A 27891-nucleotide genomic window follows, 5' to 3' on the forward strand; every position below is an offset into this window, starting at 1 on the left:
TATCGACAATTGTCTTCAATTTCACGTGAAATTTCATAGCTGAGCTTGATTTGAGCGTGAGTTTTATGTATATTTATTATACGCGGAAAATCAAATTGACGTCACAAGTTGTCGTCATAGAGCCGAGCTTGACTGAACAGATGACTTTCGTACACTCGGTCACCGAACGGTCGCAACCGAGTGTTCCGAAATGTGAGAAACAAAAACCTGTTGCCACCGTCCTGTGACCGAGTGTACACACACGGAAGTAAAAACTTGGTCTGATTCGTCGTCGATCGGTACTACTCGGAGCTGAGAGGCCCACTTAACCAGTGACGGTTGAGTCGTACTCGGCGGGAACCCGCATCGTCCATCTCTAGAGGCAGCTACACCGTGCGACGAGGCCGCCACATAACCTCAATGTCGAGTTTGACAGTTCTCTCCGGCGCAACACGGTATTCCTTATCATAACGCTAACAGCTTTCTCCCTTCAGTTTTGATTTCTCGCTCGCAGATGCATATCCGGCGATTCGGCGCGAAGTAAGCCGAAATAATGGCGGACGATAACGGCGCGACGGCCAGGCCGGAGACCGAGCGTAACCGAGAGGTTAACAACGAGGACAAGGAGGTGGACATCAGCCGTTACTTCAACGACGCGCCGCTGACGATCTTCGACGAGATCGTCGCGCCCAAGAAACCGGACTACTTCAACGTGCAGTCGGCCTCGGTGAGCCGCGTTTCGGACTACACCTTGCCCGATAGCGCGTCGAACCTCCCTTTCTTCAACTCGGACGGCCTGCGGACGTCCGCCGCCTCCTCGTTGCTGGAGCCGGCCGAGCGAGCCGCCGAGCATGGCGCGCCGAACGACACGCACCGCGACGCCTGGATACCCTCGGAGCAGACGCGGAGGATCCTGCGGTCGGTCGCGACCACGGCCGCCGGCGGCAACCACCCGGACCGCGAGAATCTCACGATGCCGGGGCTGGCGGTACACGGCGACATGCCGGACCCCATCAAGAACGCGTCGATCCACTTGCTGGGCGAGGACGAGAACATCCACAGGAACGTGCTCACCGCGTCCGACGTGACGCAGGACGAGCGAGGCCTGAGGAACCTGATCCAAGCCGGCTGCTACCGCGCGGCCGTCAACCTCTCCGGCAGGTTACTCGCCATCTACGCTCAGGGTTACGGGAAGATCAACCAACCCAGCAAGCACACTCCTCACTCCCTGCAGCTGTGGTACACGAGACTGTCGCTGTTGGCGAAGCTCAGGCAGCTGGAGGTGCTGGAGAACGAGTCGCGGCCGTTCGGCAGCCTCGACAAGCCCGACATGTACTTCAGATTCTACCCGGAGCTGTACGGCACGAGGTCGGGCTCGATGGCCTCGTTCGCCTTCCGGCTGCTGCTGGCGGAGATCCCGTCCTACTGCGGCAAGCCGAAGCAGGCGTTGGACAACCTGCACAGACTCCTCGCGACCGTGAATCGGATCGTGGCGAACCTCCGAGTCGGCCTGCACGGCGAAGGGACGCGCGCGACCACGAAGACCGGCGAGCAGCGAGACGCCGTGCGGCTGTGGACCGCGAGGAAGTCCCGCGTCCTCGTCTCCGTCGTCAACTGCGCGGTAGGCATGAAGAGCTACGTCCTCGCGATCGAGATCCTGGAGGAGCTGTGCAGGTTACCGGAGTGGAGCGCGGAGCAGCTGGGGATCCTCCGCTCGGCCATAGGGAGGGTCCACCTCTTCCTCGGGGACGTCTCCGCGGCGGAGAGGTACCTGGTTCGGAAGGAGGAGCGGACGTCGAGCGTGCGGGAGCTGGTGGACAGCGGACTGATGGCGGTCGCGCAGAACGCCTTCCAGGAGGCCTACAACTGCTTCCAGTCCGCCTCGGCGATGGATCCGTCCAACGTGATGCTGATCAACAATATGGCGGTGTGCCTGCTCTACACCGGCCAGCTGAAGGCCGCCGTCCGGCTGTACGAGAGCCTCGTCGGCAGGAACCCCCTCAAGAGCCTGCAGGAGCCGATCCTGTTGAACATGTGCACCTCGTACGAGCTGCACACCACCCACTGCAAGCAGACCAAGCTGCACCTGCTGCGCCAGCTGAACAGATACAAGGGCGACGCCGCGGACATTCAGTGTCTGAAACTAGCGATGTGATGTTAGCACGATTATTGTTACAATGTTGACGCGTTTCACGACCACCGGGGGCCACGCGGGATCTCCGTTACTCCTAATAATGTAATAAGTTGTAGGCGAATTCGCGAATCGTCCGCCCGCACCGCTCGATCCAGGCCGGATTTATTTATTGCTTGTCTCTCTTTCCGTCACTTTCGACCGCGCACGGGCTCGAGTTGCGAAGCGTTCAGCCTCAGGGAAGGTGTTGTAATCTCGTTGTGATATATATATTGAGAGAGAATAAAAAAGTATATAATGTTCAGTTATATTAAGCTGTCTCTGTGGGTTCCTCCTCTCTTCCGATCCTCGCGTCAAGTTGATCACGTCGTCCGTCCCCTCTACAGTGTGCTCATTCCTGACTATTGTACTATGTGGGCCGCTTTCACAGCAAGAGGCGTAAGTCTGGTTATATCGCTTATTATTCTTTTCTTTCTCAGATACGAAGTAAGGATGATAATTGGACTCGTCATTTGTCCTTATTTCTGGTCTTTTCGGTAGAGAAAAGGATAATAGGTGAGATAAGCCGACTCGCTGGAAAGCAATCATACAAACTGGAATGAACACTACCGGGAAAAAATGATTATATATGATTATATGTAATTATATGAAATCATGTATGTGGTTACATATATGATCATGCATGTCTGTATGAAAAAAATTATGTTTCGTCATTTAATTAAGACACGGCTATCACCACGCCACGTGCTCGTTCCAGTTTGTTACACGGTTCAATGCCCCTGATCCTGAACGATTTTCGCAAGGTTGCGAAGGCGCGTATATGAAATACAACACAGACACGCAACAGACGGGAAACACAACACTAGAACGTCAAAGTAAAATAGCCTTTATTACATCGTGAAACGAGGACAATTTAACGAACGTTCAACAATTGCTATAGTTTTCTCTCCCCCGCACACTCATTCTCTCTCTCTTTCTCTCGCTCTCTCGTTCTCGCCGACACACGTGTGCGCTGAACACGTGTGCGTCTAACCGCGCGTTTTTCGTCTTTCTTCGCTTCTCGGTCTCTGTGCTTTTTTTTATTTTTTTTTATTCGAAAGAATACGGGCGCCGCAGCGTACTCCGAAAATATATATCATGTCAATAATCGGATGTCTTTACGCTCTTCTCTTGTTTTCTTTTTATTACGTTTTATTTTTTTTTTGCATTTAGCATACGTGCTCCCTCCCACCCTTCGATCGTTCTTGTTCGCGCGTCGGTTCTTCGCGTTTCCAAACTGTCTTATTGTTTCCTCGTTTTCCTCTTTTCATCTTCTTCCTATCGTTTATTTTTTTTCTTATCTTTTATTCTTTAAACTGGCTAATTTACTCTTTCGCTCTCGCTTTCGTTCTCTCTCTCTCTCTCTCTCTCTCTCTCTCTCTCTTTCGCTATCGCCTTCTTATTATCGCGCGATTGCATTATATTGTAGCACATATTATTAGATCGGATTCCAAAACTGCACACTCTCTCTCTCTCTCTCTCTCTCTCTCTCTCTCTCTCTCTCTCTCCCTGCAGAAAAAAAGGCACGAACTGGCGGAAAAGTCGGCCTAACTGTATAATATTTTCATTTATTTATTATGGATGGAACTTCGTGTCACAATACATTATTTTATTCCTCTCTTTTCCCCACCGTCGTCCCATTGGCCTCACGGCGGTTTCGGCCCGTTAAATCCGTTAGTGCCGCGTAAGTTTAACGACGTAGTGTACGCAGCGCAAGGTTTCTCCGCGTGTCGATTAATTCGCGACTTATTAGAATTACTTAATTTGCGTCATTACGTCTATCTCAAATGCCCATCGTCGACTATCGGATACGACTGAGTCGCTCCTTCTGTTAGATTAATACGTTAGATAAAAGTAAGGCGTCCCTCATACCGAATGATCAAATTTGATTATTTTAGTATTAATATCGAGAGAACACTGTCACTGAGAACACGCCTAAATAAATTCTTATACAACTATAATATTGTTATATACGCGCTAGTATTAGAATCAGAACAGTAACTAGGACGTGCTAAAGGCGAGTTTTCGCTTCGTTCATCGCAGAAATTTTAGAGGGCGCATCCTTTTAAAAATATAAAATCATCTTTCAAAGTTACATTTCGCATCGCGAATGTTTCGTCAATTTTTAACACTTAAATCCTTATTTTCGATAAAATGAACTTTGCACATGAAAATAAATGTAAAAAGTTAAAATTTTTCTCACCAACTGTTCAATATTAAAATTTTTCTGTTTAAAATAAACTACTCATCTTGTGTTGTTTTTAGATTGTATTCTTAATTTTGTTCTCACGATTTCCGTATAAATTTAAATTTCCGTCACGTGTGTAAATTATTTCAATTATATCCACGATTACATTGCTATCTGTCAATTTGCAAAAGAAAAAGGGTTGAAGCTAGGAAATATTGCTTACACAACGATAAAACAGTTTGGAATGCGCCTAATGCGATGAAAATTGCTTAGGAAACATTATGTCAAATTTTATTACGCAGTCGAATATATAACCCGTTCTTTTTTTTATCATTAGATTACGCATTAATTACAAAATAACATCTCGCATGAAACTTGCGCTGCGGGCTACATCGTCAAGAAAAAAACCTTCAAGTTGCCCCTTTCTCTTTTTCTCTCTTTCTTTCTCTTTCTCTCTCACACTCTCTCTCGTTCGAATACGTTCACACTTTGTCGTATTATAATATTCACATCGCTATTTTTGGCGATTAAATGTAAATTTTGTGTATATATATATTTTTTTAAATATATAATATATACCACAATATCGTGTATATATTATATATATATATATATACAATATATATACACATTCACTTGTGTGTGTGTGTGTATATATATATATATATATGCCAATTTATATATAGTAAATTTATCTTTTTATACGTCTACAATATATTTATATATATATATATGTACTATGGTGTAGTGTGTGCTTACGCCATCTAAACTCTAAACGAAACGGTACATTATTGTCTGCGGTATTTTTTTGTTTTCGAGTATTCATATATATATATATATATAGTATATACAATTTCCTCATTTTTCAGTATTTATATATAATTATATTAGTCAATGAAAAGCTCAATGGCGTGTCCACGTAGTATTCATTGAGTATAATAAATCTGGAAGTCCGTACGCTTCGCGACGCTCCTCGCGTGTAATCGACGCGCAATCTGCCTCGCGGAACATGGAAAGAGAATAATCTCTCGTTCGTCTCTTCCGATCGCACGAACCTATTTAGGATGTGTCAGTCCGTTTGTTCTTTTTTTTCGTCCTTTTTATCGAACATCCACTTTAGGAACGAGACTAACGAAACATACGAATGAAATACAGTACGACTCGAAGAGGATCGCGAAGGTAATTCTGCTCTCGACGCCGACGACGTTGCATCGATGTCGCACGCTAACATTTAATGTATTTATCATTTTTTTTTTAATCTCTTGGCAACTAGGCAAGCTCGGTCGTTCACGGAAGGCATCGTATGGTGCTTATTAAATCGTTGCTTCAACAATCATAACAATCTCTTTATCGCTCTCATCCTTTCCTTTCCGGCGTTTGATCGCGTTTCCCTTTTAAACTATCCACGCTGCGTCTGTGTTACTTTATTCTCGTTATTGTTCGTACGGGAGGTAACGGCGATAACCGATGTCGATGCACGAAAGCTGGCGCGACTTACATACGCTTTACGTTTTTTTGCTTTTTTATCCTTTTCTCATTATTTAGTAGTACGTACATATACTGAGGCAAGCGGGTCGCAAAAGCTCCCGGAATCGGAGGAAATATAATATATATATACTTTATATATTATCTATACGTATATAATATTGTCTTCGTAAGTTCTCTGCCTTTTCCTCCTGATGTCCTAACCCGTTGTTGGTCGTGTAAAGTCACTTGAAAGTAAGGATGTGAATGATCAGGGATCGAGACCACCGGTGTAAATCGCGATGATTTCCGCGAGCACGCCGGTATCTCGCCGGTGCGAGTGCAAAGAACGACTCGAACGCTAATTAGCCAGGCTCAATTCAACGTGAGAAACGAGACGCAGAAGAGTTGGTAAGAAACGGACGCGCAAACGAGTAGCGTAGCGGGTGGGAAGCTTATCGTCTCCGTGAAAGAACAAGAGGTAAGTGAGGATAGAAGGATTTTCCGAGACGCGAGCAATGCGCGACGTCGAGCAAGAAGTACCGTGGCGCGGCGAATTATTAACGGAGCGGATTACGGTTAGGAACGACTTGTCGCTTGTAACACGCAAAGGAAATGCGATTGAGAATCACTCGGATGCGAATATTGCGGACGACATTGTAAATAACGAACGGCGACGAACGTCTCGAGTAAGAGAAGAAACGCGAGACAGCTCAGTGTGCGCAGTGTCGAATGTGAGGAAGAGATCCATTGCAGTCGAAATTCGCTGCTCGATCGATTAGTGTACTCTCTCTCTCTCTCTCTCTCTCTCTCTCTCTATCGTATCCGTACAGTAATATTATATTATAATTATATAAAAATATATTTCTTAATCATTTTAACACTATAATAAATGAGTATTATAAGCATTATAATCTGCACATCGTTCTTTCTGGTTTCTTTTTTTTTCCTTTTGTTTCTCGTCTTTCTTTCATAATGTAGTGGAGACACGATGCCTGTCGCGGATAACCGAAGCTTCTACACGCGTCGAGGAAGTACAACCGTGACGTACCGGTTTGCCGTATGCCGTACGCGCGCACACACACACACACACACACACACACACACTGGCAAAATTTTTCAATATAATACGGTAATATCTGTATCATATCATATCATCTCTCTCTCTCTCTCTCTCTCTCTCTCTCTCTCTCTCTCTCTCTTTCTTTCTTTCTTTCTTTCTTCTCGTCTTTCTATTTATCAATAACAATATCACTTATCACTTGTGGTACTCGTGTAAATAAAAAGACGCATAAACTGTTATAAAATACATTCTCGAGTATTATCAATCTTGTAGAGTATATATAATATATATATATATATATATACGTCCTTATACCCCTACGCGTCCGAACGAATAAAATCATATAAACGTCGTAATATAATAATTTTATAATAGTATAATGTGTTGGAAGCATTTAATATCATACTTAGACGTTTACGGTGTATTCGGGCCTCGGATTTCGGTGAAGAGATTATTGCGAGGTTTCGTTATCGCGTTTCTCATTCGTCGTCGCGCACCTCTCTTCGAACAACACGAACGGTCAGAGTAAACACGAAAAAAAGATACTCTAATTTTTCGGACGTCTCTTAGACATATCTTTTACGTTTTCCGCAGCTTCGTGTTATTCGCGTTCCGTCGCAACACCGCCGGTCTACGCTCCGCCGCGTAAAACGAACACGCTGCGGGAAGTAAAATCGTTGGCTGTTTAGGCGAAAGCGAGGTCGGAGGGATTACGACGGAATTACGTGTCACGCGGTGCTATTCGTTGCAAGAAGAAAACGGTAAATAAATGAGGCCCAGAAGAGGGAGGGAAATACAGTGAAAAACAAAAATGGAAAACGGATCCTCGCGGAATGTGTAGCGCACTTTCTATGTACTGTGCGTTTGCACAGTTTTGAACGACAGTCGTTACATTTATAGGAATAATGCGTTATCAACTTGTCAACTTGTAAGTACAATAGTAAAAAAAAAATCGCTCGCATGACACCAATCACCGACCCGCATGGCCCTTAAAAGTTCCACATTTCTTCCTCTCTCTCTCTCTCTCTCTCTCTCTCTCTCTCTCTCTCTCTCTCTCTCTCTCTGTCGCTTTATACATATATATATAATAATATATAATAATTACTATATAGCCCTTTGTCGTGTGAAGTTATCCATCGCAAGGAGGCGGAACGTGAGATTCTAATCCTCGTTTTATGTCACGTTTACCGACTGTTTCCTTCCTTTTCTTTTTTTAACGTTAAGCTCAATTAACAGCTGAGTCCAAACATATTTGATTCAGTAAACTCAATATATCCCTCTTTATCCGTGTAGAACGAGCGCTCGTTTTACACTCCGCGCGATCTCCATTCTTATATCTGGATTATATCATTGGGACCTGAGATGTAAAGTTACTTGTCGAGATGCAAGCACCGTCTTTCCGCGAAACGAATTTACCGAGAGTACAATACACAAGTCGCCGTGCGACTTTTCCGATCGTCCGAGAATTTGAGACTTCGTACATTATTTAGATTTGTATGCTACTTACACGCGAACTTCGAGAATGGACATCGCGCTCTCCTCATGCGGACGTGGCTAACAAATTTGTACATTAATTAGTTCCTTATTATTGTCATGGTATATATAGTATCTTGTTAATAAAAATACTAAAATATTATGTATATTATATATTATATATTATATATAGATTATTGCATTATGCATTTTTGGTACCGTTACACGTGTTTGGTTTATTTGTCGACTTGCGCTTACCGCGAGTAGTTTTCTTTCGTTCGCACTAACTAGTTGTTTCTTTCTCCCTTTCTTCGCGCGACGTAGAATAGAAGATTAATAAAATCTAAAGCTAATCCAGACGATACAACGACATTCGTCTTAATACGCGAGCTATCTCACCCCCGTATATCCTCGCGAGATTTTGAAACCGATTGCGAATCGACATCTTACTCTACACGCATTTATTAAATCTTTATGATCTCTCGAATCGCATCGTCCAAACCGTTATCCGCATATTTCCTTTTCTTTCTTCGAAGTACGAACTGGCCCAATACACAGCGCCATGGCTTCATTATGTGTGATGTCGCGGATATCTTATGTTATACTATAACTTCGCGGAACGTCGCGGTTTTTGCTTAAAGTTCGTGCCGAGTGGAAGATAGAAAGGCGTTCTAGCGTTTCCTTGCGCGTTTCTTCACCTGCTCGCGAGCGGTGAAATTTTGCATTTCCTTCGAGGAAATCTTGGAGGAAAAACTTACGCGTAAAAGAGGGAAATCCTAGACGCAAGGAGAAAAGACTACCTAGGTAAGCGAGCGAGCCTTGGGTGAGCAGGCGGAGTACTCCTATTCTCTGTAGGGCTTGCAGTAAGAGTAACGATGATTCATGTGCTGGCTATAGGAGCCGGAGTGAGAGAAGCGCTTGAGGCACTTGGAGCACTGGAAGGGCTTTTCGCCACTGTGCAGCCGTTTGTGTTCAGTCAGATGATGCTTGTGCTTGAACGCTCTGGGACACTCCACGCATTTGTACGGCCTTTGCCCTGAAATATTCCGTAATCTAGAGTTAATCTCGTGCGACAAAAATTGCCAAACTTCCCTGATCTCGATCAACATCGTTGACTAATGGTCGAAAACACGTTAACTTTTCACGGGCTATGCGTAGAAATTGATTACTTCTTAAATCGATCGTTTGTAAATATACAGTAAATAAAAAATTAATTTTAAAGAGTAAGGTATCAAGATACTCTTAACTGAATATCGAAAGATCGCTCTTTTCTCTCTTCGTCGAGAAAAAAAGTGATCTTTTCTGAAGATGATTAGATAACGAGACTCGTTACAGCAAATAGAAGTTCGCGATGGCGGTGCGATGACGTTATACTCACCGGAATGTTCATACTTGTGTCTCGCGAGGGAACTGTGTTTGGAAAATGTTTTGTCGCACCGATCACAGAAATGAAGACCCTGCTCGGTTTCCGTTGCCACGGGGGTTGCTTCTGCTTGAGGTGTAACCTCACTTTCGCCTTTCACGTTCGCTTGATTTTGGCTCTAAATCAATAACACACGACTCGTAGAATCGTTTCTTTGCATGACTTCAAACACAACGACTTACATGTAAGATTGTCTAGTATTTAACCAACCAATGAACACATACTAAACATATATGAACACATATTGAATGTGCATTGTAATATTGAACATACACAGCTTGTGACAATATTATCCTCGAGTAGATGAATTAAAACGTCATGTCAACATCTGCAATTAGGTTTCCGTTAGCCAATAATTTTCATTAGTTGTTTGATTTAAAAACTTCGCACCTAATTAGTGCACCATTCTTATTCGCTCATTAGTTGATTTAACAATTTTTACTTCTTGTCCTTCTTTTCACTTTTACTTACAAATATTGTAATATATATAATAAGTAAATAAATAAATATTACCTTCGCAATTATCTCTCCAGTGGGAGGTGTCCGCTTGACTTCAACGGGGTCAGTAGTAGTTTCTTCGTCTATAACGAGAGGAGAATCCTCGAGGTCGTCGTTGTCGACGTGCGGGGCTGGATTATTATCATCCTTCTGCTCGCAAGGAGACGAAGTATTTCTACTCGACGTGTCGCTTTCTTTAGTCGTCGATATAGCAAACGCTTCCTTCTTAGAGAGATCCAAGGGTTGCTCGATTACAGTCTGACTCTTTGGCAGTGTCAAAGGTACCAGACCTGGCATCTTCGACTCCCTTCGATCCCTGGCTCGAGAATTTTGAAACCAAACCTATAAAATAAGCGGTATAATTATAATATTTTACTATGATTGTAACATGATACGCATGATAATTATCTTTTTCACTTTAATATATACCTGCACAACACGAGTAGGAAACTTAATGTAATTGGCGATCATGGTGATCTCTTCCTTCTTAGGACGCGGGTTAATAGCGTAGTAACCCTTGAGAACAGCTAACTGTTCATCATCTATGAGCGACCTGGCTCTCACCCGCCTACCATTGTCGTTGTGAGTTTGATTCCCTTCATCCTCGTCCTCCGAATCCGCCTCAGAGCTGTCCTCCCTTTTTCTCTTGTAGGCTGATCTCGATGTCGGTTGATTGACGTTCTCGAGCTTTGCAGCTAAACCTTCACTCTGTGAATCATATTGGTCCGTCGCAGCCCAGTCCGGACAATGTGTCATTTCACTGGACATTTCGCTATCTTGATCCTGCGAGAGTAAATTTCCCATTTACTGACGTGAACATGCCGTCGTTTGTGTAGCGGGAAAGTTCGAGCGAAATAAAATTTCGGACGGAACTGATGAAAAAAAATAAATATACAGGGTGAAGCTGTTATCACCTTGAATCTTGATCTTTGAAAGTATGAGAGGAAAATTTATCTAACAAAAATTACAAAATTACAATTACAGAAACGATCGTCTTACAATGGTAATGCTTTTTTTTCTAACTAGCTTCAAGATCTGAAGGTCACCTGTGTTTTTCTTTTTTATGGAATCATATAGTTTTTTTTTTAACATAAATCGATTCCTATATTCATTCTGTGTATAAAAATACTAGGATAAGATCATCGGAAAGTGAATACTTTCTGAGTTATTTTATTTTTTATTTTGATATTCTTTTCAGTACAAAATATGAAATATCTTATAAAGTATTCACTTTTCGATAACATCACCTCAACCACCTCAGTAATTTTTTACCTGCGATTTCTCTCATACTATTACGTACAAGTGTTACCAGTATAAAACGGCCGCTTCTGTACCATGTAATTTCTGCTAGATACATTTTTCTCTTATTCGTATAGTTCCGAAGATATTCAAGTTGGTAATGGTTATTGCTTCATCCTATATATGGCGGGAATAAAATAAAATTAGCTGTTCTCTACGATTGTATCTTAAGTATCGTTAAGTGCTCTTATTTGCCATTCTTTTACGCGTTGAATCTCGTTAACGTACTTGGTAATCCTCCTCAAACTCTCGCTTCGTTGTAGCCGGAGACGTGGAGAGCTTCCGCACGTTCGCTTCCAATAGCTGCTTCGTAACGGAAGCATTTACAGTCTCTAGAATTCGCCGGACAGCATCGAGACCTTGGGAGTCGGCCGGCGCGGGGGACTCCTTGCCCTCTGTGCCCTCCGTTTCCTCAGAATCCGCTGTTGATGGACTCATTACTTCCCGGTGCGTCTCGAACTGCTCGGTAAGCTCGTCGATTCGCTTAGTATGCAACTGATGTAGAAGTTTGCCCAGTGAAGTCTGCAGGAAGTAACTTCCCAACCCGATCATGGAGGGCAGCAAGGACGGCGGCATGTCGTAGACACCTGGATATTTGGGCTTTTATCTATGTGAATTCTTTTGTAAACCTAGATAGATTTTTCTCAATAAAATAGAGAGAGAGAGAGAGAGAGAGAGAGAGAGAGAGAGTCGGATGTCATGATTTATTACGCCATTCAATTTTCGGTAATAGACACTTTATTTAAACATGAGTTCACAACTAAGATGCATGAAGACCACTTGTAAGATCCACTTTAAATATATGGTCATAGCTAAAGTGGACTTTGTGAATTATGGAGTCCATCCTCTAATTTAGAACGTCTCATGTATCATTATAAGCAAGATTCCGATTGGAATTCCGCGAAAGCAAAGTCCGCCTGACATTAATTGAGGAATATAATCTCGCTATTGAAGTTCAGTACGCGGAAAAATGCACGGCTATTCCCTTCTTCTAACCACTTATGCTTCAAAATATATTAATGCCTCCGTATCTTTCTAAAGAAAAAGATCCATTCCGACTTTGGTTATTAAGTTTTCGGATGAAAGAAATGGTGCGATAGTACGGATAAAAAGAAACAGCGATATGCTGTTGAAAGAAATATCGCGAACATTGGCAGAAGTACCTGCTCCCTCCCTTTGCATCTCCTGGTACTCCGAAGGTGATAGCTTTGGCAGAATTGGAAGGAAGGTGTTATTGTTGGCAAGCGGATCAACGTCGCGTCGTACTGACAATGGCTGATGCTGCGCTTTCTTCGGTCCCCGATCGACGTTGCTTATGGTGTTCTGCCTGGACTTTTTCAGATTCATTATCAAGCATTTCTTCGCCGTCATGTGGCTCGAGTACGATCCAGAATGAGAGAAACGCTTGCCGCAATTGTTGCACTGGAATGGCTTTTCCCCGCTATGAATGCGCAGGTGCTCCTATGAGAAATGCCGAGAGAGCACGTATTATTAAAAGTGCCCACTTATCATCGCGATTCGCATGGCGTCCGAAGAAGAATGCGCGAAAATAAATTGCTCGAAACAACACGTACTAAATCATGCGATCGGAATGATATTATAATACGAGATATAAACTCGGAGACTGGGACTTCGGTGAAATTTCGAAACTTTATTATTGCTAAAACTAATAAACAAAGACGTCCTAAGACTGTGCCTTAGAAAAAAAAATTTGAAGTTTCTTCGATAATTTATCGTTAGGTTGTGTAACAATGTACTCTTCTCTCCTGGTCTACTGTAATCTAGTCAAGTCTACTTAAATATTATAGCCTAATTAATCTACTAGAATTGAGGAAAAACGGAAAAGATAAGCAAAATGGGCAGAAATGAAGAATGAATAATAACAGAATGAACATGTGTTTTAATGTATGATTATAGTCGAATTACTTTAAGGTGATGCTTGAACTTGAAGGCCTTCTCGCAATGAGGACATTTGAACTTTCGCAGAACGGCACTTTCATCATGACTGATCATGTGCCTCTGTAGTCGATAGACGTTAGCGAAAGTTTTGCTACACACCTTACAGGACTGTAACATTATTGAAAATATTAATCATATAATATATACAAGTTCACACACATGCACACTCACATATCGGTAACGTAGCGTAAACAAATTCTAAACGTAACGCGAATTTTGTAATCAAATAAGCTGCAAAACTATTAGGAGAAAAATAATTTTGCCGTTGTAACCAAACCATCGTTGTTATTGCATATTCGTTGCGACAGCAACAAAATTTAGTTGGCATTAATTAAATTATTTAATTAGAGCAGAAACGATTTTGTTGCCACGGCAGAAAATATTCTGTTGAATGAATCTATCCTTAGGATACGTTAACTTACTATTAGAACAAAATAGTGTTCAAAATGATTTTCCTACATTTATTAACTTGTTCTTATAATAAAATAATTTGTAGATTCAGCAAGATAATTCATCAAATGGCAATTAGTGTTTTTTAACAAATCTTTTTGCTATCCACGTAATAACTGACAGATTTGATTGCGACGACATAAAATTTGTTATGCCAATAAGTTATTTTCCTCCGTGTATGTCCTAACTTTGTCCTTCAAACCACTTGTCCAACGGACTATTAAATAACAAAAAGACCACATGCAATAAAGGAATCCTTTTTCTATATTTTCTCATTGTTCCCCTTTCGCGAAGGATTCGCTCCGGGCTCCCGTCAATTAATTCAGTTTTCCGGTAAATTGCGGCGTGAACTACACGATCTCATCGCGTCAGTCCTCAACATCACGGGGTTACGTCTATCTCGAGGACCTGTCAGAAGAAATCGGTCAAAAAGGTACAATAACCGGTAACCCCCCCCCCCCCAAAACCGCTACTACCACCCTCACTCCCACCGCTACCACCACCACCACCACCGCCACCGCCACCACCGCCACCATTATTATCACTCTCCTACCTAGAAACATTCCTACCTCCTCGTCAGAGAGAATCGCGTGCGAAAAGGGCGAAGCGGCGCTTCTCGGTGAAGAGAGCTGGCTCTCGCTCTCGGGATAATCGATAAGTCCGCGCGCGGAACTCGGAGGACCCCCATTCGCCGTGTGTGTCCTTGACGGGTCATCGCGATCACTCACCACTTGGGAGAATTGGGCGTTGAGATCGTGCTTGTCGATGGGATAGGATGTTTTGTGCGCGTCCTCGAGATGAAGCTGCAGGACATGGACGTCCCGACAGAGGATGCCGCACTGAGAGCACCTTTCGCCACCCTGTTGGTGGTGCTGCTGCTGATGCTGTTGTTGCTGCTGCTGCTTCGTCGAGCCACCCTCACCAGCTCCTCGCCCTCCGCAGCCACCTCCACCGCAGCCGCCACCACCACTACCACCACCGCCACCACCTCCATCACCGGCAATACTTCCACCTCCTGCGGTTGGCGCTCCACCCGCGCAACCTCCGCCCACCTCCGCATCCACGACACCTGCGTCGTCCTCGCTGCAGCCTGCAACACGCGCACACGTGGCAGGACTTTTATATCTCGCTTCGGCATCGCGCCATCGCGCAAAACACGGAGATCGAACCGCTCGCTTAAAACCGACCAACGTCATCGCGGGGGCGCGATTTTTTTCGCACTTCGGCGATTATTTTCGGATCGAATGCGCTATATTCCGAGAAGGAGAAGCGAGCGGTTACGCGAGCTTTGCAGCAGCAAAGAAGTGCGCTGAAAGAAGGATTTCGTAAGATTTGATCGTTGGACAGCCTCAACTAAATTGTTTGATTACTCAAATCAAATCACTTAGCACTGTGGTACAGCACATAGTACTAAATGATTTGATTACAGTAACCAGACAATTTTAGTCGAGACTATTTAACCAGACCTTATATAAGTCATTGTCACGAAATCCTTCATTCGGTCCGTAAAGCGTCGAAGTATTTTCGACGGTGCGATCGTTCATAGGGAAACTACGGTACACTGGAGTCGATTTCATTGATTGTAATAAGTAATTTATAAATTGGGCACCTAAGAAAGAGTCACTCGCGGTCGCAATATCTTCCAGTCGCGGTGAGAGACGCGCTAATGACTCCGGGCGATCATTCGGGACTTCGCGTCGGCGGGTCGCACGTGCAAAATTGGCCGCGATCAATCAGCAACGATGCGGCTATTCAGCAGCCCTGTATCGGTTTACACGCGCGCGGAGCTAATCGCGACTTCGCCAATTACCGATATGCATGGCCGCGCGTCAGTCGTAATAATCCCCGGCGCGTCGATCGCACGTGCGTCGAGCATCACGAGGACAATGTATAGCGCGCTAGCTGATACGTGGCGGTGTTAAAAAAGATAGACGCGTGCGCGATAGACACAATCGAATCTTACGGGGCGTAGTGCCAGGACGCGAGAGAAGAGAGAAAGAAATATCCGCGCGAGCGCTGCCAAATGTTTCGCGGCGCCGCTATTAAGCGAGCGCATCCGCATGCACTCACCACCGACGCCCACACCGCCGCCGCTGATCGAGCGGTGATGCGCGACACGATCTGAAATCGCACGGTCAGGTCGCGAAGAGAAAATTGCTCGAGTCCGGGAACGTGAGTCATACCAGGGTGGCGGCCGCCATGAAAAAGAATTCCCCCAAGGTGCGCTGAACCATACTGTCTTTTCCGTGTAATTATGCATTGATAATCCTAATAAGTGCTATTAATCTCAGACGCTCTACTTTTTCAAGGGAAGAACACCGAGGGGATGTATCCCTCGAGATTCAAATCTAATCAATCGAGGGATCCAAAGAATATCTCGACAAGATTGACAGTGTGGCTTCGATTATTTAGGTCTGACTTAGGTGGAACCGTTAAAATCAGACAAACGGTTGGATAAACAAGCGAATGGAAGGATCGAATTTTCGTCTCTCGCTCACCCGCAGCCACCCGTTCGCTACGCGATCGTTGCTTCTCCTCTGCCATTGTGTGGCACATGTGTCGCGCACGTGGGGTGGAAAGAGATGATGACGATCACGGGGGGAATGTACCGGACGAGCGGCATTGTGCGGTTCCTATAGGTGTGTATAATAGTGGCGTACAGAAAAGCGGAGCGGGAATCATGCACACACGTACATACGCACACGCGTAACATGAGAAAAAGTGGCACATGGCGGAGCCGCTCGAGCCTGGATAACTTTTCGGGCGCGCCCATTGTCAGCGGGACCGGATTTAAATGCCTGCGACGTATGATTTCCCACCAAGATGATCGCACGCTCGCAAATCCGGGGTTGACGTCGCCGTCGCCGCGAATCGCGACGTGTTAACTGTTTGGCGGTCACGACTCGAATGAATTCGTCGTTTGCGGAAAATTGCTGCCAGATTAATTGACCAGTGATACGATTAAGCCTAACACTTAGTTATTAACGATCAGGCTTCGTGGAAATGTACTTCTGCGTATTCCCCATCCATTTTCGTCTTTCGTCATTCACAACTTCGCGCTCCGATGAAGGCACGTCATTTGTGTACGTCAGAACACGTCAGGAAAGCTGTCGAACACTCGAATTAAATCTGGCTGATGGTGAACAATTCATGATGAGTAACACGATTTAATCTAATATTTAATCAATAACTAAATTCTCCCACGGAAGTATATACTCGTATCTGTCTATCTTCTACTTTCGTCCATTACTCTATTTACAGTTTTACGTTCTGACGAAGACACGTCATCCGAGTATATCGACGCAAGTCAGGGAAATGGTCGGGTGCAAGTTCTATAGGCGCATGTCTGGAAATGTGTAGAATTTACCGTAGCTATGCTCGCGCGATCGCGATGCAAATCTCATACCGAGCAACGCATATTAATCTCGCGTACGTACACCGGCTGCCGCGAAAGCGGCCGCTAGTCAATGCGCGCAAGTTCGCGCACCGTCGTAATTAATATGCTGTTGCGTCGGTAACTTCGCGAAATCGGAAGCAACTCCGAGCAACGAGTTGCGAGTAATACAGGCGCATCAAGACACTACCTATCTTAGGCGTACGTGAAATAAAGTGTGCCTACATCTCTTAATTAAAAGCCAAATGTTCGCACCGATTGATGATTCGGTCGCTGAATAATAATCGCCAATTCTATACGGAAAAATATTTATTTATATTATTATATTTTTGACAAATGTAATAATATAATAAATTATAATAACATAATATATTACAATATAATATATTATAATAATATATTATTATAATATTATAATAATATAAGAAACGTAAATTATATATATATATATATATATATATATATATATATAAACTTTGCTAGGGTCATAAATGATCCCTACCTTTCCATGCGGGGATTAATTAACATCAAATAAAAATTAGTATTAAAGAAAGTAAATATATAACAATCTAATATTTTTAATTGAAGGAGTCAAGATTTTGGAGCGATTGAGGAGAATTTCCTGAATTTTCTCATCAAATGCCAGGTGTTTACATTCTCTAATTCGGTCACCGGAAAATTGCTGCATCTACATTTGCCGTGCAAGCTTACAGAGCAGTAATTGTAACTCCTCCTGGCTGAGGCAGTATTTTTCGCAACGCTTACAATATAAAGTAGCGTTTGACATGGAAATAAAGGTTACTCACTCTACACTCGTGTATCACACAAGTCTAGAAAAATAGTCCGGTGCAAATGTTACACTATCTGATAATTTTATCCTCCCGCTAAGATTCGTAAATTTTCGCGGCCAACGTCTAGCGTCAGGCTCTTATTTGCTTATCGCTCGCATTGTCCCGATTAATAAACGATTATACGAAGAAAAGAGTAAGTATAGGAGAATATAACATTATCACTTGGCGGGGGAGTCTGAATTTAAATGAGATACGCGAAGACACGCCACCGGTTGTTCCAACCTCGATCAAGCTACATGGTAAACGGGAAGTCGGGTGTATCTGTTCGGATCGCGACTGCCCGCTCGTGCTTTCCACGAACGAACTTTGCTCTCCGTGAAGCCGATAAGACGTCGAAACGGGTCAGAGCCGTGACCTTTCTTGCCTTCCTATGTACGATCCGTGGAAGCTCGCCCGTCATAGAGCGTCTTTTACGAGCCGCGACGACGCTTTTTACTGCGCGCCCACCGTGACGAAACCGTGTTATATCGAGCGTTTCGAAACGACGTATCGCGATTCATCGACACTTTCTTCTCGCGCGGTAAATAAAAGGGAGAAAAACAGAGTAAATAATAGAGAGAAAGAGAGAGAGAAGACGAAAGTTAGTCTCCGCCATGACGACGTCGAATGTTTCGAGAACGCCGACAATGCGTGCGGACATGGTAAACGCGTCGGCGGAGAGCGCGTGCATGGCGAACGTGTGTCAACGTAGTTTCGGGGTTTCGGACTCGCGGGGAAGCTCGCGCATTACGGGATTTCGCCATCCTCGCGGGCGAAAAGCAAAGGGGGCTTAACTTTGCCGCGTTAGCGAGCGGGTGTTAACACATCCGACTCGCCGCGAGCGTGTCCATTTTCCCGCGCCGAGAAGGAGACACGCGCCGCAAATGACGTCAGTGGAATGTGGAAACGGGTATAGCAAATTGCGAGCAATACCGCGCAATCTCGGATAGCGGCACGCCGAGAGAACACGACTACGACGACACGACGCCGGAGAGGACGGAGGATCGCGTGACAAAAAAGAAACGACCAATAGAGCCACCTTGTGTTTCACGTCGCGGCGACGTTGTGTAACGATCGCGTCGAGAGAGAAAAAGACGTCGATGAAAAATATTCCCATATTAGTTCTAAACACAGTGCTCACGCATCCGCATTATCTTGCTTATTAGGTGCGGTACGAGCCGCGAGAGTCTTCGTGTGGGTAATCGATAAGCGCATCATCGTGTTTACGTGTTTAGCCTCAATTACGAAATATTAGCTAAAAAGTTGCTCCGAAGACTAGATTATTACGACACTTCTTCCTACGCGGAGGAAAGGATTCAAAGTTATTCTATTATTAATTATATTTTACCTTTGTACCCCCCACACACACCGCTCTCAACATATTTTACCTGCAAATTTTTTATGTAGCTGAAACAACTTGAGCTTATTAAGTTGAAAACTGAAATATTATTGATTTACCATTCGTGTAAACTTGGCTTGAAATATAAGATTAAATTTGTATAGCTTGGAATTAATATTTAATATAACAGTAAAGTATTCGCGGATATAATTATACTGAATGAGATTGTTTCAATAATAATTAAGGAAAAAAATTTCGAGTTCGGTTCTTTTTGGTGTATTTTTTTTTTTTGGAATAACAAAACATTGACAAAACACGTGCACTTGGCTCTTTTTTACTCTTTTTTTTTTTAAACAGGTAATTTTATTGTTTTTTTACTACGACGCTTCTTTCCACGCGAAGGAAAGAATTACACTCGACTATGTTATTGCTTTCATTATCTCGTTGAATTAATTAAGACATCTCGAGTCTAACATTGTTATGTTAAGATGCGGCAACCTCGGTATGTCTCTCGATAACGTGTCTTTATTGGCGGATTGTAAAATCTATTCCTTCCTCTTTTTGTTATCGAAGCGCGTGACGCACGTAACCCAATTTCGCCGAAGGCATGCGCGCACAACGGCGCGAATCATCTATTTGTGGACGAATTTGCAAGACGACGTTTCCTGGGATTATCTCCGCAGACGGTAGCATCAATTGTTCCTCGAGAGTGGGCAGCTCGCGACACGCGATTGTCGCGGAAGTCTCTGAAATTTCGCGCAAAAGCGACCGGAAAGACGTGATCTCGCGAACACGAAATTCAAAGGAGACGTCTCACCGGAGCGAGCACATCCATGCAATTTTCCCGCACGACCTTATAAATAGTTATCCCGTCGATTATTATAAATGAACAATGACTAATAGATATATCAAGAAGGCTATTAATGATTATTGATAAAACACACCTCTCTTATAATTGTCTAATTTTGCACGTAATTGTCGCACAAATTCCAGAAATTTCGCGCAGAAATAACCGAAGAGAAATATGACAGTTTCGCGTGCGCAAAATATCACAGCATATAATGCAGCGAGACATGATCTGTTAATTGTTTCTTTATAAAGCTTTATAACACAGAAAAAAGTACTAGAATCAAGCAAACGTAATTACCTGTTTTTCAACCTCTTAAATCAAGTAATATTTTGATACAACGAGAAAGATTAATAATAAATAACGAAATATGATGTTCTCTCGTATGACCATATCAAGCTCGCTAACTTCTTTGTTCGAATTCCTGTGCGGTCTGGATGTGATGCATCGCAATAAAATGCGCACTGAGGGAACATCAGCGACGATTCCACGTATTGGCCATGTCGCGGAATATATCGCGGATTTATCGCGTAACAATCGCTCGATTCTCGAGAATAATGCGGTCGTTCACGTTGTCATTACTCGCACCGCTCGGTATGCATATCGGTATGCTCTCGCATGCTCGTCTGGCGTTGTGGAAACCGCGATTTCCGATGTTTCTTATTATAACGCTGATACATTTACGGTTCGATGTCATCGATCTCGCGTTCAAGCTTCCTCGTCTAAACGCGCATTTTAACACAGGTGCACGAGACGTTGTCGGGGAAAATTGTAGGAAGACGGGAAGATTCAGAAAAGCACCCGAAAGGAATATTGTTAAATCAAACTACAAGTTCCTTTATTTTTCAAGCACCGCCCGTCTAAACGGTATGTCGATAAAAAGCAGCAATTTCCGGCCTTTATTCTCTCAACGTTGATGCATTTACGATTCGACCTCATCGATTTCACGTTAATTATTTAATTAACACTTTTGGGTGCGCACAAGAGCATGAGACGGAGCAAAAATCGCGGGAAGATCCAAACAATATCTCCGAGAAAAATATCGTCAAATTAAACCGGCCGGCCAACCGTAAAAACTGGAAAACGGCTTATCTTTTAAAGACTGCCCATCTACACGGCATACCGATAAAAAAGCAGTGGGCAGGGCTTCGAAGAGCAAGGGAGGACAGGCGTGCGCTTACGTCATCCGACAACGTGGATTAAGCCGTAAAGGCGCGTTCGTACGGCGCCGAAGATACGGACGGACGAACCGGTCCCTCGCGTGCGCTCCCGCGTCGCCGACGCTGCTCTTGCCACGGTGCGAAGTAAACGATTTCTCGGAGAGGTCATTGAGCTTGATAGGGCGCGGGCGGCCGCCATCTTCCAGAACGTTAAAACCACTTCGACGCGCTCCCATAAACGAGCGCCGCGGTGGGTAATCCGCGCTGCCCTACCAATCAAAATTATTGAGCAACCGTCGAGCCCGGGCCGAACGAAAAAGAAGAAACATAAAAAAAAGAGGAAGAAGAAGCGAAGAAAAAAAAAACACAGCCAATGATCCGCCAGTATTGCGAGATCGATGAGCGTGGAGAAGGCAAGATGGCGGGCCGAAAAGAAGCCACGTGTACAGCGGTGTTTGCGCCGATTTATCGCGATTTCCCGGCCGGCTCGTGTACTTTTACGAGTGAAACTTCGCGTTCGAAGTCTACTGCACTATAAGAGAAATAAAGTCTTTGTTATTTGTAATTACAATCGCATAAGTGAAAGAATCGCAATCAGGAAAAACATTTGTCCAATAAGAATTACTCTGTATACAAAAAGAATACATAATTTATTCGAGTAAATGTTACTTGTTGCAAATATTTTATAAATTTAAATATCCGCAAATATATAAGTTCATCATATAAGTATCAAATTTATTCGAAATATATCCTGAATTCTAGTATATAAGTTATTTCAATCAAGAATATTAAATTAAAACAAACTACGGTGTGTGTGTGTGTGCTTATTCAAATTAAGATTTTAACTTCGATAAAATGAATAATATTCTTTAAAAGAGAATAAATTCTTTCTCTGAGCACGTGATAATGAGTTTTTCTAAGATTTGTAATAAATATATTTCAAGACTATAATCAAAAAAAAAAAATTCTTTGTTGAAGATAATTATTACTCAAAAGAAGAAACGTAAAACTGAGTAATCGCTTAGCAGTAGAATGATATTTTTCTCTATCAGTGACGATAATTTTACATATTATCACTATTATTTTTTGGGTTATCCTAGAAGAAGTTGAGGCTTAAGAAAATAACTAGAGTTTTACTGGGATTTCTCTCAGTGCGGAGCGACATCCGTTCGAGATTCACCGAAGAGAGTACAATTTCGTCGTCCGCTCGCCCTCCGTGAAAGTTCGTTCGTGAAAGATGAACTCGTCTGCCGATCGCTTCTCTCGGTGCGAACTATCGCGACGTCAACGTTAACTACCTGTTAATGCAACCGTACGGAATGTTTCGTAATGATGGTTTCGCGCGACGATAACGCGAGCGAGTGTAAACAGATCGCGGTCGGCCGAATCGTGCTAGAAAACAAGAAGACTCGAGTTACGAAAATGGATGAAACGGGTTACACTAATCGGTTATCAGCGAGAGACCACGAACCGTATGTCGTCACGGAGTGCCGTTATCTACGAGGGAGAATATTTACGCTAAAATCTCTCGATTATTATTGGAACACGGTGAGAAAGACGCACGGGCGATATTGAGCCGCTCGCGGGCTTATCTGTCAGGAGTCACGCGAATCGTATCGTTTTACCGAACACGACTCGTTATCACGTCTAAACGGGCTGTCGCGAGAAGACACTGCGTCCGCTGTTTCTTGAACAAGAAGCTTTCCTCCAAGAAGGATGACACTTGTTACAATGCCTCGCGGCGACATTGTGCACACTGCGCGTTAGCGACACTCGCCGGTAATTTTAATTATTGGAAAGTACCGCTCTCGTGATAATGACGCTTCGACGTGTCTCGGATAATAGAAATATACGCGGCATCGTATCGACTCGTTACTATTCCATAATATTATTATTCTGTAATACTTCCTCTATATTATACTATAATATTCTTCTGTTATATAATATTTCTACCATCATTAGCTCTCCATTGGCTATTCTTCTAATAGAATTTCACGCGCGATATTTTCTCAACATGTTATCAATGCGTCGCTGACGATACACTCAATTCGTGTAAATAAACTATTTTCAAATTCGATGTAATATATAATGAACAGTATCTTGATTTACATATCTCTTCAAGAAAGATAAGTTTTTTTAAAATATTTATACGGCTAAGTAAATTTCTGTTGCGCTGCCAACGCGTGTCAATAATTCATGTTGACGGATCACTGGTGCGGCACAAAAATACCGCGTTAAATTTTCTTCTTTCCTCAACGCGGCAGTAGCATTTCCTCCTGAGTTACGAAATCGAAATAGCGTTCATTCGCGGCCATCCAGATAATATCACTCACACATTGCGGCGGATTACTGGCTGAAACGGACGGAGCGCCGACGAAAAAAAAAAGCACGTTCGAAGAGCGATACGATAATAATACATTAAACAGCGAGATAAAAGAATACAAGAGATCGCGGGACGCGTCAGCCAGGGTCCTGGCCCATTCATCCGGATGAAACGCCGGGCGAACGTTATCTTCTTCCCGCGAGAACAATGTGCCTCCCCGTGCACGTGGATGCACGCGTTGCATAAACAGCATCGAGTTCGGGGCTTCTCCCTTTGAAGCGCGCCGATAAAACTCCGTCGAAAGAAGCCGCACGATCGAACGGTTCTCCCTAAGGTATGACGGGAGCTCCTATTTCCGGCTTCATCGCTTCATCGTAATTCCGAATGTTTTTTGAATCTTTCCTTCTCTCTCTTTCTTTCTCGAAATTAATCCTCTAACGGTAAAATTAAGATCGGACGCGATTCCACAGCTCGTTTATTCTAGTGCGTGCACACGCTGTTTCTCTTCTTAAGCAATGTTTCACGTTATTACAATCCTTTCGTACATTAATTTGAAAATGAAAAATGAACGGAACAGAGCGTGGAGTCGGACCCAACCACACTTTCCTGGATACATTTGAAATCCATCTTGCCGTTAGAGGGGTCGGAGGTATTTCGCCGAAAATGCGTCCGCGGGAACGTCTAATGAGAAATTCCGCTCTGTACTCGACACGGAACGGGATTTTTTAGCGTGTTACGGTTTTGCACGCGCATAGAAAACTGTCTAAACTTAGCTCGCGACAGAAACAACGGGCGCTTTCCTGTGCACGCGCGACTTTTGTTTGGCGATCGCGGCCGCGAGAGACGGAAATAAGAGCCGGCGCGATTTCTCGCGCGCGCCAATATTAGGAATGGTTAAATATTTTCGTACGAGGCACGACTCCGTTGCTACCTGACTGGCCCGGTGTATTAATCGCCGTATCAGGAACGCCCGTTCGCCGCAGGAAGCACGTCGAGTTTGACTTTTGGCTGAACGCCTTCTTTACTTCGAGTTACGTGCCTCGGCCGCGCTTCCGAGAGCGATCCCCGACCGGTTCGAGCTATTTGAGAAATCGCGTGTCTTTTCACCGTGCTCTCGTTATCGTTTCAAAATAGCGTTCGAACCCTTCGCGGTACCGCGCCGGGGCTAAGCCGGCGGGGCGTCGTATTTCGTTCCGCGCCAATACTACAAACCATTACTCTCCTTTATACATTTGATAATGCACGTAGCGTAAATATTTTAGTAAAAGCGTGTTATTGCATCAGTTCGATACTGAAATATCGAGATAAACACGAACTGCGCAATAACGTCCGGAAGTGGCGGGATTTCTACGGACCGGCTGGAAAGAAGCGCCGAAAATAGCCGCAGAGACTGCTAAGGGTCAACCTTTACAATCACCCTCGAAAAGCAAACGGACGTTCCTACTTACTTCGAGAAGTCACGCTTGAAAAAAAAATATATTGGAGAGAATCGGTGTTTTCTTGCATCATAATCGGCGAGACGCAGCTAATCGCGCGGCGAGCGACGACCAAGGTCCAGATAAACGAGTGACATATCGCGAGAATGGTAAGACTCATTAAAGAGTAAATCGGCCAAGGTAGATCTTGCGTGTTCTACGCGTGAACACGCGCGCGTGTGTGTGTGCGTACATGTGCAAGGCGAAACGAATGAAGCCAATAAATTGGACGGTGTTATGCAGATACGAGTCGACTCAGAAAACTGAGAGAAGAAGCCACTTGTATGCACGGCATGCGTACGGGCATGTGATCGACGATATACCGCTCTGCGTTTTAAACCCGACTCGACAGGCTGAGAGTACAACGATGGCGCAGCAACTCGCGATACCTGGAAAGAGCCTGGTGTCATGGTTTCTCGTGCGCAGAAATCCACGAGTGCGCTGAGAGGAATCCCACTTAAATTATAGCCATCTCCTTAACTATATCTTGTTCTGGTCTAACGCCCGAAAAAGAATAGTAACGATGTGCATATAAAATTATTATCGCTGACACTGTAGTAATGTTCATTAAAAAAAAAAAAGATATGATTCTCCTGGTTATAATTCTTTCACTCTCTTATGCACGGAAAAAAAGGTAATGTCCACGGCTCAAAATTAGTGGTACATAATACAACTGAGATTTAATTAATTTTAGTTTTAGCTCTCACAGCTAAAAAGTAAGTCTGGTAACTGAATTTCAATTGTATTGTATGGACAGCTAATTCCTTTTTTCTGCGTAGTTACGAGTACTAACAATTTTTTTTTCAGTGTGTGACACCGATCAGTCTCTCATTTTCCTCAATGTGCGACGCGATAAGTGTGTTTTTGCATTTCGGATACGTTTCACGTTTTCACGCTCTATCACGAGATTAACTGAATCGCATCCGCCTCTTAAAAATGCGAATTTTGCAGACAATGTCATGCCGCTTGAACGTTAAAAATGTTGCTAGTTTAGGATCAGCTCGGCGCATCAACATCGCATGATCGCGAATTCAATCTTATCACCATCTTAACCTTTCAATTCACAACAGATACCATCTTAATACCTGTCAATCTGTTCTTCACCGTTTTTTATGTACCTTAGTGCCTGGTCTATTAGCCAAGTGCTAATGAAAGAAAAATTGTTTCAAGAAGCAGAGAAAAATAATTGAAAAAATTAATGTATCTGTGAGATATATTGCAACTATTTACGAGTGAAAAATACTGCGACTAACGGAAGGTTAACCCTTATCGGACACTAGCTTTTTATGCGCGATTCTCACTAGGTTGTAGCTGGTTTCGGTAAATATGCGAACTTGTCACCTCCTACGTGACGTACGACCGCAGCGACGAAGTATTGTTGTCACGTGAGAGATGACTTACGACCGATAAGGGTTAAATTCGTAAAATCGAATCAGCGTTGCATCGAGCAAGTCTGAATTACACGAAAGGACCATTCGGTGCGTCAATTCCATTCTTGCGCTTCGATCGCGAGAACGAAATTCACGCGGGCGACTTTTTTCGCGCGGAATCGCGAGACGGTTTCTTCTCACGATGCGCATATGCAGCGACGATGTCACTGGAACCGGTATCGATTTTCACAAATCGCGAGATAGCGGACGGTCAACAGAGTCAATCGCAGATGCCGACTCGTCCGTTAAACGCCACCTTATATCACGCGCGCAATATGGGTCGCGCACGTGCGGCGGCACGCGTTCCGCGAATTTTCCGAGGTTCATCGAGTCGAAAACCGGATGACGAAGTCACCCGTGATATTTCACGTCTTGCCCCCTCCTCCTACGCGATCTACGTCGAATTCTCGATGAAGCGCCTTCGGGCCCGATTTGTGTCTTTCTCTCTATCTCGCCCTCTCTCTCTCTCTATCTAACGTCCTAACCTCTTTAAACTGTCGGTGGATTCTCTTAACGAAAATATAAATGCGTTCCTACCTCTCAATATTTGCGTGTACCACCATCCTAGTATCTCACTCACATTATTCTTTTGTTTCAGCTCCAGTTTCGACACTTTCTTTCTTTTTCTTAAAAGCGAATTGCAGCGAGAAATAGAAAGGGGAAGTTAATTACTCAAAATTGCGATCCGAATATCTCCGGCTGTCTCCAAGATGAATTGACCGTGTTCGTCGCCTTTAAATGCACTTCGGGCGAGTCATGCTTATATTCGTACTCGTGGGACTAACCTTTGAACGAATTTCGAACGAGAGTCATGCTCATATTCGCGCGAGCCGGTGCCTCGACGAAGGTTACGTCCGGCGGCTCCTCCTCCTCCCCCTCCACCTCTTCCTCCAGCTTCGGCTCCTCGACGTTGCAGCCAGGTTCCGTTCACAGGGAGGGGGACGTCAGCTCGATCCTCGCCTCACGAGTTCGTCGTCCATTGACGTTCTAAGGCACAGCGGCGCATCATGCCTGTCAACTTTGAGCCTCGCTTGTTTCTTCCTCTGTCCCTCTCTCTCTCTCTTTCTCTCCTTTATTTTAACCGCTGCCTCCGCGATTTACCTCAGGCGCGGACGACGCGCATGCGA

At 44.0% G+C, this 27891-nt stretch overlaps 2 protein-coding genes and 1 long non-coding RNA gene across 3 annotated transcripts; 2 read left to right on the forward strand and 1 right to left on the reverse strand.

Annotated features, from left to right (window-relative positions):
* The first annotated feature begins 36 nt into the window (after nt 1-36).
* LOC106750016 (trafficking protein particle complex subunit 12) lies at nt 37-2418 on the forward strand. The gene is made up of 2 exons (XM_014630019.1): nt 37-434; nt 494-2418. The coding sequence occupies exon 2, from the start codon at nt 533-535 to the stop codon at nt 2132-2134; it is 1602 nt and encodes a 533-aa protein (XP_014485505.1). The 5' UTR covers nt 37-434; nt 494-532; the 3' UTR covers nt 2135-2418.
* Nucleotides 2419-5376: 2958 nt separating this feature from the next.
* On the reverse strand, nt 5377-27631 carry LOC106750057 (zinc finger protein 1). The gene is made up of 9 exons (XM_014630113.1): nt 27550-27631; nt 14695-15056; nt 13484-13624; nt 12721-13018; nt 11786-12144; nt 10688-11041; nt 10274-10600; nt 9716-9878; nt 5377-9373 (listed from the first exon to the last, which is right to left on the reverse strand). Exons 1-9 carry the CDS (start codon nt 27581-27583, stop codon nt 9180-9182), a joined length of 2232 nt encoding a protein of 743 aa, XP_014485599.1. The 5' UTR covers nt 27584-27631; the 3' UTR covers nt 5377-9179.
* LOC106750060 lies at nt 15068-18321 on the forward strand. The gene is made up of 3 exons (XR_001374910.1): nt 15068-16186; nt 16276-16605; nt 17949-18321. It is a non-coding gene; the product is annotated as an uncharacterized LOC106750060 (long non-coding RNA).
* Nucleotides 27632-27891: the final 260 nt, after the last annotated feature.

Source organism: Dinoponera quadriceps, unplaced genomic scaffold (assembly GCF_001313825.1).
Source record: "Dinoponera quadriceps isolate SergipeBrazil2010 unplaced genomic scaffold, ASM131382v1 scaffold4444, whole genome shotgun sequence".
Classification (NCBI taxonomy): domain Eukaryota; kingdom Metazoa; phylum Arthropoda; class Insecta; order Hymenoptera; family Formicidae; genus Dinoponera; species Dinoponera quadriceps.